This window comes from Pecten maximus, chromosome 2, assembly GCF_902652985.1.
Source record: "Pecten maximus chromosome 2, xPecMax1.1, whole genome shotgun sequence".
In the NCBI taxonomy this organism is placed as follows: Eukaryota; Metazoa; Mollusca; class Bivalvia; order Pectinida; family Pectinidae; genus Pecten; species Pecten maximus.
This window is the reverse complement of record NC_047016.1, coordinates 40,873,948-40,891,487: the sequence shown is the minus strand read 5'-3', so window position 1 is coordinate 40,891,487 and position 17,540 is coordinate 40,873,948. Positions and strand designations below refer to the sequence as shown.

The window sequence follows — 17,540 nt, the reverse complement described above, 5'->3', positions numbered from 1 at the left end:
AACATGGATCAAGGTCATTTCTTTTCGAAAACTTTACCGTGTTACCGGTATATTGAATTAAGATTTTCCCTCCGTCAAATTGAGATCTTATATTTGTAAGAAAGACTGTGTTCACGGCTTAGTGTTCATTTTAAAGTCAAAAATCCAGTGCATGTAATCACCGTCTTGAAAGGTGACAATCAAAATAACTAATGAGGGGCTTGTACACAACCTAGGCTTTGTACTAAATTACTTCAGTTACTTATACTAAGGTGGATGTATAATGCCATTGTGTAAACCAGCTGGAACTTTTGGTCCCAGTGATGTCTGGTTTAGACAGGTTATACTGTAAATATCAAAATTTGATTGCTTAGTTGATCTGTTATGTTTTGTCCTTTTCTTACTCGTCCTCCGTTTTCTTACTCCTTCTTTTATCAACATTTTCTTTTCTTCTCTCCTCTGCTCTTTAAATACAATATAAATGTAATATTTGGAAAATTCACCAAAAACACAACCAATGATTGTGTGAAAGTTGAAGCAAGACGATATTTTCTTAAATTTATGTAATACTATTGAATATAATTGTACAATCATGTAGTTTTGTATAAATATTTCTTTAAAAAAAAAAAAAGAGTATAATGTTATCAGTCAAAAGCATTACTGGAGATCACACAGAGACTAGAGTCTGTCAAGCAAAAGACCTTCAGTTTAATTATAACTTTTGAGATCAAAGCAATATAGATGACAACTGTCTGGTATTTTTGATTTTTTAATGATTCTTTATACAGTTTTATACATACACACATTATCTTTACAAATTGTTAAAAAAACAACAGAAAAATGACCACAAATAGACAACAATAACCATATGAACAGCATTACACAGGATTTTGAGGGAATACACAAAGTTTCCTCAGCTGCCCATTGACATGTATTAGTTCAATAATCTGCAACAACAATAATATCCAACAGCAGTGTTTACCTTATCTGATCCAATTATCAGAAATAAAACAAAATTTGAGAAGATTCTTATTACCACTGAGGTATCAGAAACAAAACAGAACTGAGAACTGTCTAATTATCAGAAACAAAACAGAATTTCAGAACTTTCAAAACAAATTTTCATTCTTTTTTTTACTACAAATAAGTCCGCTCAGTGAATTCACTTTTGAGCCCCACCTCATTTCAAATATTCAGCATTACATCTGCAATCTCTGATATCTTAAAAATATTTCTATTAATATCCAACTGCAATTACTTCACGATATCTCTTGTCTCTATGTCAGAGCAAAAAACAAACTGTGATAATGTTTAGTTAGTTCTATGATCCCTTGACAATTAATTTTATTAACACTCCACCCATACCTAAAGTTTACTACAGACAATTTGTCTTGTAACACCTAAATCCACGTGTACAGAAAAAATCCAACTAGAGCAAGTACATCATTTTCGCTTAATAACTTAGTTTTGTTATTGATAGGAAATATTTGATATCACCATATAGTTTATATTATACTTGTATGTTATTATACATTGCAATAACAGTAGTGGCCAATACAATCAATAATCGGGTCCGAATAATAATCCAACATACCATAGTTGAACTGATTATGATGTGAAATGGAAGTTTCGCCAACTCAAAAATCATTTAACCTCCAAACTTTTTTCAATGAATAATAAGTAATATTCTAAATTTCAAAAATATCCTGTTACAAATATAATTTACTATAATTTATCATACTTCTATCATTTGCAATTGAATATTCAATACACTCTGTAATAGAAAGTATGTGATGAACAGCTAACTCTTGACTCTATGATTTCTGAATAGGGATTGGGCAAGCTCTTTCCTTAAGAAATCTTGCATGAAAAAATCAAAATAACATTTTTGACAATATCTTGTCAATAATAACAGCAAATATGACTAGCAGTAGATTGTTACATCCTTCCAAAGTTTTGGTTATAAAATGAAAAGATCCTAATTTCTTTGTGCTGTTCAAACAAAAACCATTATAAATGTCCCAACAAAAGTCAAATGAAGGATAGAGTTTGTATTTACTTCCATGCAGAGTTGACTTCAGAGATAACAAAAGTCAACATTTATATTCGGGAGAACAGATTTGTTACAAGTTAACTCCACACGATATGTACACTGGGTCTGGAGCTATAAATTACACATATGTACAATCATGGCAATTTTCATGCATTGAGCAGAGACAATTCCCTTCCTGACTGCAGTTAATGAAGTCGGAGAGTACAAAAATACAGTCTTGAAACAATGTAAGATCAAAGTTTCTCTCATAGTGATCAAGTGATTGCGTTCTTACTACGGAAGAGAGGACTTTATCTCACACAGAGTAAGGAATGACAGCCGATATGTGCCACAATGTAACAATGAATTGTTTTTGTAAAATCCATAGGGGAGATAACCCACCTCAACCATATGGTTTTGTTTGACTCTCATGACTGAAAAAGAGAAAAAAGAAAAAGATGGAGAAATTCTAAAAGCACATTTTCATAGCAACTAAGAAACTATGCAGTAGTTGTTAAAAGACTTGGTTTTAGATTTCTGTTAATATTCTTCTTCTTAGCAAGCGCACTGAATTTATTGCAAATAATATACAGTAAACTGGAAACTCTGGAGTCTGTGTGATGTCCTTTCATTAAGCTGTTCTGTCAGACATACTCTGGTGTGAGTCTATGTGATGTCCTTTCATTTAGCTGTTCTGTCAGACATTTGTTGCTGGTTGTGTGATGTGTGACCATGAATATCGCATGATTAAGTCTGATGGATTAACACTCAGCAGCATCATACATCACTTTTCCACAGTTTAATTGTCTTATCATTCTCTAGCGCTGCTGATGCAATAATGTTTTCTGTTGGATGACAGGCACAGCACAGTGAAACATCTGTAAGATAAGAAACCAACAAAACTAAAATTAATTCTGTTAAAACGAGGTATCTTAAGCAATAGAAATCCCCTCGTTATTTAATAGCCAATTTAACAAGAGATAATAAATAATAATCATAATAATTGGAAGTAATAGAACTCTATAAAACTGATAATTAACAAAGTTGGTAGAACGAGGATGACGAAAATCTATTTATATTAAGAGTGACCTCAGATTCCCAAGAGATTGAAATTCACAAGAGATCATAGTTGTAAGAGTTTGAAGTTTAAGAACAATCAGATATATAATTCCTGAAGTTGGCAGAGGACCTCAAACATCTTGTTATACTAGCAGTGACCTCAATATTGACCCGAACAGATTTAAACCAAAATTTTCCCAAAAAATGATGGTTTTAAGTGTATGGGTTCCCAGGATTTTGAAAAAATTACTGAAGTTGGTAGAGCAATGATATCAGAAACATATATATTAAGTGGCCTTGATTTTGAGGTCAGGTGAGTGACACCTGAACTGGTACAAGTTTCTGATCGAAACTCGCAATTCCTGATACGTAAGTGTACAAAGTTTCAGGAAAATTGGATAATTAATTATGTAAGCAGAGCAAGGACCTCGAAAATCTAATAATAGTAACAGTGACCTCAATTTTCCTTCAGGTGGTTAAAATGTGATCTAGTATACGTACAATATAAGAGATGACGGTTGTGAATAAGTGTATTGGATCATTAATGGAGTAGATAGAATGAGGACATCAATAATCATTCATAGTAACAGTGACCTCATTTTTTACACCAGGTGGTTGGAAGGTTTATTTGTACAAGAGATGATTGTTGTAAGCAGTTCCAGGACAACTGTATCATTGATTAAGTTGGTAGAGTAAGGACATTGTTTGGTGATGTACATATGTCTGAATATATCCCTATTCCCTATCCTCGCCAACTCATTTTGAAAGGATTATTACAATCTTAAATAGAAGATTAAATAGAAGTGTAAATGCAGTTGGGATTAACTACAGGCACTTGATATATAACAAGAGATCCCAGAGGGATCTTGGCGCCCACCATTGAATGATCTTCATAAGTTCCATGTCAGATTGATCTTTTCTCTACTTTTCCCTTCATTTTACTAATCTGTGCAAATTGAGACATCCCTCCAGTACTTTTCAAACAAGGGAATCCTAGCTATATAAGAAAATTGAGATTTAACGATAATGGCTGTTTGTTTGCCAGGTTGTTTTCAGGACAGACTGGTCCAAAAATGCAATACAAGGGACCAAGGGGAACCTACTTATGAAATTTGAGAAAGATCCATTCAGTAATTTGAGAAATAGAGATAACAAACTTCAATTGTCAAAATCCAAGATGGCTGCCTGTCGGCCATGTTATTTTCAGATTGGTCTCAAAATGCAATATGCATAACTAGGCGACAAGGGAAACTTACATATGAAATTTGAGAAAGATCCCTTAAATACTTTCTCAGAAATAGTGATAACAAACTTCAATTGTCAAAATCCAAGATGGCTGCCTGTCGGCCATGTTGTTTTCCGATTGGTCTCAAATCGCAATATGCATAACTAGGCACCAAGGGGAACCTACATATGAAATTTGAGAAAGATCCCTTCAGTACTTTCTCAGAAATAGCGATAACAAACTTCAATTGTCAAAATCCAAGATGGCTGCCTGTCGGCCATGTTGTTTTCGGATTGGTCTCAAAACGCAATATGCATAACTAGGCACCAAGGGGAACCTTCATATGAAATTTGAGAAAGATCCCTTCAGTACTTTCTCAGAAATAGCGATAACAAACTTCAATTGTCAAAATCCAAGATGGCTGCCTGTCGGCCATGTTGTTTTCGGATTGGTCTCCAAACGCAATATGCATAACTAAGCACCAAGGGGAACCTTCATATGAAATTTGAGAAAGATCCCTTCAGTACTTTCTCAGAAATAGCGATAACAAACTTCAATTGTCAAAATCCAAGATGGCTGCCTGTCGGCCATGTTGTTTTCCGATTGGTCTCAAAATGCAATATGCATAACTAGGCACCAAGGGGAACCTACATATGAAATTTGAGAAAGATCCCTTCAGTACTTTCTGAGAAATAGCGATTACAAGAATTGTTTACGGACGGACGGACGGCGGACCACGGACGCAGGGCGATTTGAATAGCCCACCATCTGATGATGGTGGGCTAATAATCTGAAAGCAATGTACTGAAGCCTTGAAAATGTGAAAATTTACTCCTTTGTATAATTTATCTCGTTAAGTTGTACCTGTATGGCCTTGCAGTTTCTGTACAATTTCTTTTGACTGGAGATTCCAAATATACACCATGTTATCTTCAGACCCTGACACGATCCACTGAAACATTAAAACAACCAATCAAATTACATAAAGATGTAGTATTAAGCCCACAATAAAGATCTGAATGTTGCATACAAGTCACAGGTCATGGTTCCAAACTATCCTGTAACACATGAAGTTTTAGTTATTGACGAAAGATTCATCATCCTTCATCGAATACATAATTAGTAATTGTTCATGGTCACAGATTTATTATCCATTACAAAATCTTCGATCCATAATCAAGGACCAAGTCATTAAATACTACATTAAACATATTCATAATTCATATCAAGTGATTATTAAATGGCCAATCCTTTATGGTAAAACATTGTTTGGTTCAGTTTACATTACAAAATCTTCGATCCATAATCAAGGACCAAGTCATTAAACACTACATTAAACATATTCATAATTCATATCAAGTGATTATTAAATGGCCAATCCTTTATGGTAAAACATCGTTTGGTTCAGTTTACTCACTTTGCCTCCAGTGACAGAGAAATTGGCAAATATACAGTATTTCTCATTCTTGTGTCCGGTGTAGGTCTTTAAACACTGTTCAAAAAGGAAAGGGTAGAGTAAGAAATAGAAACTGTTGTTAGTGATACTGGACTTTTACATTTTAAAATAGTGCATTTCATATGAATAAAATTCTTATAGCATTTTATAAATGATCATAGAGAATCTGAAAATTAACCATTATTGAGCAAGTAGATACTTTTGACATGATTTCACGTAAGGAATTTCAATATCACTTTCCCCATTACTTATGTTTTATTCCTAAAACAATTAAATGTAAATCGGACAATTGAAATATTATTTAAGAATAAAGCTAATTAGGTATTTTACTGAATACAGACCTTTCCTTTGCTGTAGTCCCATAACTTTAATGTGCTGAAATAATAATTCACAGCTTATAAATAGATGATATGAGTGACAACAGCTACACACTTAGCTGGTAACAATACGGAAGTATAAACAAATATATAGCTACTTCCTTTGTTATAGCGATAATTGTTAATATCTTTGAGAGACACTTATTAGGCCTATTTCTCAACAGTATTAGAGATATTATTGGAACTGCTTGTCATGATAAATTGTTCACCTCTTTAGATCACCGATTTGTTTGGTCTTTTCATTTGATGTTGTCTCTAGGGCCCTACGTAATATTATGCTTAAAAGGTGAACACAAACTGGTTGATACCAACAAAAAACAGCGAAATATTTCTGTCATTTTGAAAGGTTTGAATATGGTGAAAAACATAACATAAACACACATGCACAATAATTTAAAAAGCATCCTTGCTGGGTACTCCAACAATGTTAGAGGATTACACAGTAAGAAACTTATGACAGGTGCCTTGTCACAGTGGGCATAATATGTTGGATAATAAATCGGCCAACCAGTAGAATCTTAGATCATAGGAGGACTGTACCCTGCTGTTAGGCTGTCAAAATATTGACATTCTTTAACGAGAAAATGGCAGAGAACTTACTTGTCTAATGTTGCTGCAAGAATATATTTTCCATTGGGAGAAAACTTTACGAAGGATACCGGTGGATTATCATCATCTGTGAACAAAACCTTCCTGTTTAATACTTTTAAGACATTCATAGAGAGATGTAACACATAGCTCTTGTTAACAAATCACCTGGAACAATGAAGCTTTCTTTATTCGTTTCAACAGAATATCCTCATAAATGTTGATATACCACTTCTTCATTTTCCTCTACATAAAAGCATTGTTTAAATCAGCTAAATCCCCATTTTCCCTCTGCTACACTTAGCTGTGTTTTAGTCCTGTTTGTTAGTCTAGGAACTAAAACCGCCATGCAGAACTAAAGCACACCTACACTTTGGGTGTTTCGAACATGCCAGTCAGGGTCGTTTTCTTTTATTGCGGTCCAAACGTTTGGACCACAGTTTATGAAATAAGGATAGACCTGTTGATTTGTTGTTCTTTTCTGACAAGCTTTGACAAAGACTTTCAAGGCCTTCATCAGTATCTGCAGGTCTGTCAAGATATATGCCTGTAATATTACATTTGAAAACAGACAAACCGGTCCGTCAGCATTAACAAACAGGCCCCAGGAGAGAGGATGGCAATACTTGATACTGAATCCGCCTCCTATGTGCAGACAAGAGTTTTATTATGATTTTTTTTATCATTATCATCATTTTTTAATTTTGGCACTGTTGTAGCTTTCTGAATTGGATGAAGGTGATCTAAAATATACTGTGTACACAAAAATCGTGAAGGCATTAGTTGTTGTTCTTTTGTATTATTTGTAGGCAACAGGGAAGAACATAGCCGAGATGGAGAACTGCATGGTTATTTAAGTATGAAGAAAATGTTATGCTTAAGTTCGAAATGAAGATGCGTATGGGTAACGAGAACACTTTCATCAGAAAGAAAACCATGCAACCATCAATGGTAAATCATTTATCAAGCCATATCTCCGTCCCTGCAGTTTGTCTCGGCTGAATTTGTTTCAATTGCCATCAAAATAATAGGACACAGCTTAACAGCCTGTTTTACAAATATTTTCGGTAAAATGAAATGGTTAAAAGTATGGGTATGAGAGATGTAGATCCCACCGAGACCAGGTCTATTCCCCAATGAGAATATCTCTCAAACCCATACTTAAACTGTATATTAAGTGTGACTGAACCCTTAAATAAGAGCAGGGAAACAGCTACCTTAGGTATTATCATATATTGTCAGAGGTTCACATACCTATTAATGTTTTGAGGCATTGTCCAGATGCTGTGTCCCATATCCGACTGAAATATCAAATGAGGAACATATGTATTGTGTATGCCTTACTAAGTTCTTGTAAATTTAAACTTTATTGAATATTAAAGAGTTAAATTGCATAACTTGTGTAAGAATCATCTCTAAAGTCGGATAGACTTGAATAATTGCAATAATAAAGCAAGAAATGTGCCTGCCATAAATATATACACAAATGTATACTCACCATAAACCATCATAACTACTGGACACTATCAATGAGCCGTCTCTGTTGAAATGTACCTTGAAATTTAAAGAAAGCATGGTATTTAGAAACCTATGATTATAAAGATACAGTTAAGGCAGGAAATAGTGTAAACCTTCAAATTGGCCCATGATTACAACTATTATACTAGACCTTTTTGTAACAGTTTACGTAATAGAAATGTACTGGTGTTATAAACAGAATAATTGGATTTCAATGCTGTACGCACTCTGGTGAACATATTAAGGTTGAATGAAAATTAGCACAAGCTTCAGGTAGGTAGAACTTACATTGTAAAATTTCATTTTGCTGTTGACAAATGATCAAGAATATACCAGGTAACAGATGAAAGTTCTCAGAAATTTTTCTTTTAGTAAACTTGACCTAATTTCATATCCTTAAACATATTTTGGTCTCCTGATAAAACAAGAGGCCCTCTGGGACCAGTAGCATTTGCCTGTTTACGTTTTAAAATATGGAAGGTAATAATGGAAGTCTGTTCTACTGAACCAAGGCATTGATCATCAATACTCATTCTGATTGGTCCATATGCCTGATCATCATGTGGAAATGATCTTCTATTTATAGCAACAGAAATCCTTGTACCTAAACATTATTTTAGTTTGACAGGCCCATTAAAGCTAGAGTTACTGTGATGAAAATGATTTCTATGTAATAGCAGCATTGACCTTTAAACTGTAAAGCTGATTAGTTACGAGTAATCCAAAACAAACACTTTTTGCTGAAGTTCTATACAGTTAAATTGGCCCATGAATCAAATCGCCAAGAGAGTAAGTTGGCAGGCTTTTTGTGGTAAAGGGGAATTTCTCTAAACAGATTATGCATGGTATATATGAATATTTTGTCGCTTTAGAGTGGGGTTCAATTAGGAGAAAAGATAATACTGATTGGATGACATTTGTATCTTTGAAGCAGTGTTAATATTATGTAATTAATGAATCTATAATCAATACAAGAGGCCCATGGGGCCTGTATCGCTCACCTGGTTGGATTAGACCAAATGTCAAAATAATGTTCATATTCAATTTGTTTTATTTATAAATCTCAAACAATGCTATATATGGTTATAGTGTGGGAATCCGAACTGCTTTAAACATTAATGAAGTCCAGACTCTCTAAGGTCTGAAAGACTCCAAGAATTGTTTTTAGAACATGCATTCATCACTTTATGACTAGTAGCGATTTAAAGGAATTACCTCTATTTCCCATATTGGGCCCCGCCCCTTTGGCCCCTCGGGGGTCAGAGTCACCATTTATGCAAAATCTGTTCCCCTTCTGCCAAGGATGTTTTTGGCCAAATTTAGTCAAAATCCAACAAGAACTTTTTGACTAGTAGCGATTTGAAGCAAATGTTGACGGACGGACGACGGACGCTGCGCGTGACATAAGCTCACCGGACCTACGGTCCAGGTGAGCTAAAAAATTGAACTAATTAAATAAGTTCTAATACAGATCTCAAAACGTATGCCATACATCACTTCACTTATTCCAGCAATAAACTGCATACAGCCTGTCATTACATCTCCGTCCTTATGGGACACGATAAAGGGTATCTATTTCATTGTAAATTAGAATGCAAGAATAATTTGAAAAATTATCCAGTTCATATCTTTTTTCAGGACGTTGATATTGCATTTCAAAATGAAACATGATCTATTAGCTTCATCATTGTGTATGAATTAGTCAGCTGCAAAAAAACCTGTTTGAGGCAAACAAGCATACTGGGTATTGGTAAAGCTATACATATCCCCTACCCGCCCCCGTAATAGCGGACCCAAAAACCCTGAAACTCAAACCTGTTGGAGATATTATGGTCTTTTATCATCGTGTGAAGTTTGATCATAATCCTTCAAGGAATGAAGCTGCTAGTGTGCTCACAATCTTTTGCTTTACGTAGATACAACTACTGCACATATATACAAAGTTTACAACAACAAACGCCACCGGTGTTGATTTCGTGGTCGGTTTGCCAGGCACCTGTCATGTTCATTCAGGAAAGGCCGGTTTACAGAAGTGATCTTGGGTATATTTTAACGAATTCTGGACACAAAATCAGAGGGATCGGTATTGGAAAGTTTGTTTATTACACTAATAAAGAAAGATCAATTCCGTACATTGCCATTTCGTTTGGTATCAAGAGGCAATCGGTTTTGAGAAGTTTTGGGAAAATGCACCATATCGTACAAGATCATTGGTGAATTTAAGAACATTTGACTTAAAAATGAAATTAAAAAAATTCAAGATCCTCAAGATCTTAATTAATTGGAAAAAGTGTGGAATTGGAAACCGGTTCTCCTTAAGCAAAAATATCTATACTTACTGCAGTCACTGGATCCGAATGAGCAGGAAGCGTTTTTAAACATTTGCCAGTTTTTACGTCCCATATTCTTACACTTTCATCAAACTGAAAGCATACAATAAAGAGTGATGATCATTGAAAACTTCTGAAATCAAAAAACTATGTTATGTAATTCAGATTCTTGGGATATTTCTAAACCAAATTCTTCATTGATTTCAGAACGAGAATGCAGATAAATTTCTTGTGAAAAAACATGAGATGTAAGATAAGTTATCACTTACCGATCCTGAAACTATCAGGTTGGACTGGGGGTTGAAGTTACAACAAAATACATAATTACTATGGCCCTTCAACGTCTTCATACATTTCCCCTGAAATAGTAAATTTAAAATGAAAATACAACACTTCATCTGGAATCAAATCACCTACAAGTTTTTATGGTTACAAGTTTTACAAAATACAAACTTTTGTTACGGTTACCTAATTCATTTGAAACAAGAGGCCAAGGGCCTCGTAGCTCTCTGGACGTTGATTTGAAATCCAGCTTGTTTGTATATACAGTTACGTGCCAATTTTAGTCTTTCAATTTTTTTTAAATTTTGCTATATATTCTTGGTATTTTCAACTTTTTCAATGAATTTTCCTGACTTTGAGTATTGATCGTTTTCAATGAAATTTTGTACTCTTATAGAGCATTATTTCCTGTTTCATCTCATAATATTTTCACCGTTTTCCGATGTTTATGACTAGAGAAATCATATACATTTATAAGTCACCAAAGGTCACAGGTCAAATTGGTCATCGATATAGTATCAATGCGACATGCTTTCAGCTTGCACATTATCACTTCATAATACAAATCATCAATATATATGCATATGACTATAATCAATTAGAAACCTATACTCTCTCCAAATTTGATTTAAATTATCTGATATTTACCATATTTACACAAGGTACACTTTATACCCAAAACACATTTGTCAACAGTTATTAGTGATTAAAAGCTATTCACTGGGTAACAGGACATTTTTCATTACTAAGTAATAGCTCTGGAGATAGGGCTCCATTCCCATGCCTTCAAGAAATTAAGTTGATATAAACGTAATGTTTCATATCAGTGTTTGCCAGGGACGTATACGTATACCTCGCCAGACACTCTGTACACTGTAGCAGACGACATAATGTGTATAACGTAACACGCATAGCAGCAATTTTTTGCAGCGGCACAGGGATACGTGTGTTGCAGCACATTACTATATACACATTACAGTGGGTTGATATAGGAACTTTGCCTCATAACTCCTCAGAATAACGTTCGGCATGTCCCTGTGACACCGAGTATGTCCAAAATGACACCGTAAATTGACGATTACTCGAAAATGAAAACATTTAACAACTCAAATTTCTTGTCAAATCTAGTTCGTGTCGACCCCAATCATGTGTCTTGAAATCCATTCTGACAGTCCCACTGTTTCTGATATCCTCTGTCCACAAAATTTTAATAATTCTACTTCCGGCAAAAACATGAGAATGACTGCGTAAGCTCTCCTGGACTCCGTCCAGAGAGCTAAAAACCAGAATTCTGTCAAAACAGTGTATTGCTGTCTCAACAATTAGCACTACATGACTATACAATATGCAATTACCCCGGTCAAAGGGACTACATTCTTGTATCTAGATGCATGAAATTTGGAAATGTAATCATAAGAACCCTGAAATCAAAATGCTGCTCAGGAAAGCACATATATCATGATAAAGCCTGTCAAGTTCCTAAGAGATCAGTAAAAACCAAAGAGAGATGAATTTCCCAGACAAAACAAGATACTATAATACCTCCAATTGAAGTTCTAAAATTTTAAGGGTGTACGAAATACCATCTCGCTTCAGCTCCTAAGTTACATGACGGAAAAACAATAATTTCACGGAAGTGAATGCGTTGCCTGCACAGCAGGTTGGGTGATTATGAAGAAAGTGATACAATGTAAACAAAAGGGAAAGTTTTTTGTGTGTGTGTTTGAAGCTCATAAAGCATTTTGAATTCCAGACAGATAATACACATGACAGTTATCGCCTGGAAACACATTTACTATTTATAATAGTGACCTTGACCTTTATCCTGCAGGCCTGAAAAGCAATCCCATGCAAACACTTTTGGTAAGGAAGGTATGTAAGAAGTTTGGGCTTGATCAGCCCAAGGAAACCTCTTGTGCGGATACCACCGCTAACATTGTGATTCCTACATGTGTCCTGCTTTCGTAGACAGCACAAAAACACCAATAAATGAAAAATAAGTCAATGAAATAAATTTAAAGTATTGAATAACAAAGCATTGCCTCAAAGGATAGCAATGATGTAGAAGTAATCATTATATCTTACGGCAGTAATGCATAATAGTAATATACCTACTGTTGCAAAATCCCATATCTTGAGTGTTTTATCATCAGAAGCACTGACAAGAAGGCGACTGTCTGTAGACCAAGCTACATCAGATATGCCCTGTGAACAAAAATATGAAATAGGCAATGACTGTTCACATGCAAGGCTATACATGAATAGAAGACCTTGAATTCAACTGAACTTTTTAACTATTAAACCCCCCACCCCCCCCCCTAATTCAATACCGAGCAACAATTAGTGATGTCTGATTGTTTGAGATGTTTGACCAATTAATCGAGTAAGAAATCGACAATCCAGTTTTATCAGAAATGCTCAACATCATGATATTAATATGAAAGAATATTAGTTGATTATTATAACATGTGAGAAAAACTTCTCACAATCAATCACTGATGTGGTTGTTGCTTATATCATATAAAATACAATCGTCTAAATGACTGGAATGGCGCAGCATGCACTAAAGAAGGAATGTCAAAAACTTTTGTATATCAAAGAAAGATAATTAAAAATAAATAAATTTCAATTGATCATTGATTGGAAAGACAAATATGATGATCAACCAATAAATTTCAACAGATTTCTATCACTTGTATCAATACTGTTTTGTGGAAATATAACTATTACATGAACTACTGAAATCTCAACAAATTTTGTACTCACCAACTTATGCCCACTTATCGTTTTCTCAAACTTTCCATCATATGCTCCCCAAATCTTTATCAATTTATCAGCGGCTGTTAAAAATGATACAAAAAAACATTAGCTTTAAATGTTAACATACAGGTCAAATGTGAAAATTAAATTCAATCTTGTTAAAGAATTGTCACTTTTTTGGTTATTTCCGAAAATTTACTGCTAAAGAACATTGTAAACTCTTAACATGGGTTCATCATGACGTGGAAGATAGAACCATTTTTGCTGTTCAAAGCATCCTACACACCAATTCAGGGGTCGACATTAAGGCTTGTCCGCTTGTCCGGTACCAGACTAAATTGCTGTCGGACAAGTGAAAGTATCAAAACACTTGTCCGATGGGACAAGTAACAAATATTGTATTCATGTTGTTTATTTATATTCTGAAATCAACATTCACAAGACTTCACCTTATACCTATGATAAAAAAGAAACGAAAACATGGATAGTGTACATTGGAAGTGACTTGTTCATAATGAAAATAGTTTAATTCAGGACACTATGCAGATGATAACTAAACTTTCTGTGTTTTTCAAAAATATTCAATCGGTCCCATTGGTGTCTTTGAATTGAATATGCATATTGGAAAAAAAGGAATATGAATAAAAGCGTACAAGGAAATTGCAAGTTAATTTGAAGGACTAAAGTGGCAACAGATGCAGGCTCGCTATTTATTGCAAGATTTAGCAAATATAGTATTTCAGATATTTATGCACTATTGCATTTCTACAATTATGTTCATGTTTTGGTCAGTTTATTTCTATTCTTATAAGACTAGTTTAGTTTCTGTAAATCGAAAATAGGCAGTCAGTAGCATTTTATTTTCTTCATTATATAACTTGGACAAAACACCAATAAATATCAGTAATATAGTTGTCATTGCAATGTGATCATTTTACTGCATGACACACAGACATTGAAAAAACATCATTAAACTTAATTGAAAATTTTCAAGTGGGACAAGTGATAATTCCATTTGGACAAGTGAATATAAATGTTACTTGTCCAAAGGGACAAGTGCAGAAAAAAGTTAATGTTGACCCCTGCAATTAAGTTAACGATTGTGTAGTGATAATATAAAGGAGAAGAATTACATCCTTAACTTACATATAACACTAAGTCAGATTAATATAAGTTGATATAAATTGTTTGGCATTGTTGTAGAATATATAAAGTTTAAAAACATGTCCTTACATGAGCTAGCAAGCCACTCCCCACTAGGACTGAACTTGACTGATGAAACTGCTTTGGTATGGCCAGCCATTGTAAACTTCAAGGTGTAGTTTGGTTTCTAAACAAGAAACAACCAAAAGTTATATCCAAATCGGATTCATATTCCCTGTGCTAAAAGCATTGACCCCAGTTTCAAGACATCCATAAAATTGAGGAAATTCAAAACAAATTAATGTGTTATGCTATAGAATATTTTTAGTTTTTAAGTCTTGAAACTGGGGCCAGGTTAAAGTTCTTAATTTGACACTTAGATAATATAAAGTAAATGTTTTACAACATGAATCACCAAAAAGTTCTTAATTTGACACTTGGACAATATAAAGTAAATGTTTTACACTACAAACCACCAAGGGACCTTAGGTTTCCAGTTCACCAAAGCATGCAAGAAGATCCACATCTCGCCATAAGAAAACCATTGATTACGAGGTCCAGAATGCCTGCATACATTGCTCACTTGGATATTTCAGCAATTATGGTTAAACAATCTTCATAGCAATGATTCAATGTGTTTCACATTTTGGAATCTGCCTGTCAATACCATGACTTCAACATCTTATCTATGCACAACTAGACCAAATTTGGTCAAAATCTCTATATCTGTAATATATATATGCCCTTGCCACCATCGAATATGGATTATAATATATTAGGTCAGGTGTGAATAAAACAGAAAATTACCTGAGGTGCCTGTGATGAGGGTTTTGGTGCTGAGACAGTGCTGGTTTGAGCTGCTCCAGAAGGGACTGCCCCTGTGATAGGCTGAGTAGTAACAGGTGGCTTTATATCCCCAGATTCAGGCATCTTGCTGCCTTCTGGTGTAGACATTTATCTACTCGATATCCTGCAAGTAAAGTTATTAAAATTTTCTTTAAAAGCCATAATGGAAGATATCATCATACCACACAACAAGACACCACAAGTTGGTCCTTGATCTGTTTCCTGAGAATCAAAAATTATCCTAGTTCAGAGCTGAATTGAATCCCTACTTGGGGCAGTTTGTGATTTCTGTGGAGTAGAGATCAGGGACCATCCTCAATATACAAATAACCATGCATGAAATCAATCACATGGATTATAATAACTTTTTTTAATGTTGATAACCCATTGAGACAAGGGCACATCTCCAATGGGGTTGACACACAGCATATATCACATTGCTGACATAATACGACAGACAATATCAAGAGCATGATCAACAAACAAAACTGGCTGCACTTAACATTACTTGTAAGATTTCAAAAGATAACCAGATTCAGAGTTAAATGCCTCGATGAGCAAGGTCAAACATTCTGAAATTGAATAATAACACAAAGTAAGATGTGCTTTCTACACATACAAAAAAAACTAGTTAAAGATCTCTGATAATGTTTTTGTCAGAGTAGCTTCATCCATACATGATCATAGATGCCTTATTTTGATCAGCATTGATATCCTCCGATTCTCTGAGAAATATCATGGTGGATTACTGAGACAACTCGGAGTAGTATAATATATATTGGAATGTGCAAATTAAAGATTTCCAGATGTGACAGTTGGCCAATACATTGCTAAATTGCATTAGAAATGTTTAACTTTACCAAATATTACTGAAAAGTTACATGATATCCGCTATTTGTAGCATGGTGGTTAAGGTGTACCGACACTTTAACACTAGCCCTCCGCCACTGGGTTGCGAGTTCGAAACCTACGTGGGGCAGTTGCCAGGTACTGACTGTAGGCCGGTGTTTTTTTTTCCGGGTACTTCGGCTTTCCTCCACCTCCAAAACCTGGCACGTCCTTAAATGACCCTGGCTGTTAATAGGACGTTAAACAAAAACAAACCAAACCAAAGCTCTGATGACGACGGTTGACCATCTGTCAGAAATCATGCCTTCTTCATCTAGAGCTACGTTATCACATCTATCATATTCTATGTTATGAGGCTAACATGCAAATGTGACACAACTTGACAAGCCATAGAATAACCTCAAATGTACAATACATGTATCCTGACCATGATATAAGTGATAATCCTGCAACTGTGCACATACTATCACAGGTGCTTTGGTAAGAAATTTTAAATAGTAATACAAGGCTCATAGAGTACAAATATGCAATATATCATTTCTTACTCCAAGCACCAGTGTATACTATGGGTTCTCCTGTCACTACTAAAGGAAAAAATAAAACAGCTGCAAAACATGACAAGATAAAAATATCACGATACATGTCTACAGTATCTCTACCTTAAATCTATAAATCAATCTATGATACGTTGTAGTATCAGTTTATAGTTTTGATACAACGAAAGTTACACAATTATGTAACAGTAAATAAACTACTTAATAAAGTCCCATTTTCTTCAAAAGTCATAACCAAAAACAAATGCACGTGTTCCTCAAGTTCCTGGGCCTGAAGTCTTTTGAAATCAATGTAAACAAGAGGTAAAACAGCAGGTGTGATGCTGTTTAAATTAATGTTAACATGATGAAACATGTCTTTCAAAGTATAAAGAAACTTACGGTAACTTACGTTAAATTTTTGAAATGTAAGGAATTGCAATATCAATGTTATAAGTTTAAGTTTGTGATCAGCAAAATCCCGCTATCTCTTGTTCTCCATTGCACATGGGATGTCGCATAGCGCATGCGCAATCATTTTTGTTTTACCGGTTTGTTGTAAG

The 17,540-nt window shown here is 34.6% G+C and overlaps 1 protein-coding gene across 1 annotated transcript; it reads right to left on the bottom strand.

Moving 5' to 3' along the window:
• Window positions 1-732: 732 nt before the first annotated feature.
• LOC117322089 (WD repeat-containing protein 5) lies at window positions 733-17,521 on the bottom strand. The gene is made up of 14 exons (XM_033876836.1): window positions 17,390-17,521; window positions 15,557-15,719; window positions 14,840-14,936; window positions 13,613-13,686; window positions 12,962-13,051; window positions 10,834-10,923; window positions 10,574-10,657; window positions 8,215-8,270; window positions 7,971-8,017; window positions 6,729-6,804; window positions 6,093-6,126; window positions 5,713-5,787; window positions 5,160-5,247; window positions 733-2,889 (listed from the first exon to the last, which is right to left on the bottom strand). Exons 2-14 carry the CDS (start codon window positions 15,701-15,703, stop codon window positions 2,789-2,791), a joined length of 1,059 nt encoding a protein of 352 aa, XP_033732727.1. The 5' UTR covers window positions 15,704-15,719; window positions 17,390-17,521; the 3' UTR covers window positions 733-2,788.
• Window positions 17,522-17,540: the final 19 nt, after the last annotated feature.

Coding starts and splice junctions, on each gene's coding strand:
- LOC117322089 (XM_033876836.1), bottom strand. CDS start 15,703: ATGTCTACACCAGAAGGCAGCAAGATGCCTGAATCTGGGGATATAAAG. Junction 13,687..14,839: donor GGAGTGGCTTGCTAGCTCAT/GTAAGGACATGT, acceptor CATTTTTAACAG/CCGCTGATAAATTGATAAAG. Junction 2,890..5,159: donor GAAACTGCAAGGCCATACAG/GTACAACTTAAC, acceptor CTTATCTTACAG/ATGTTTCACTGTGCTGTGCC.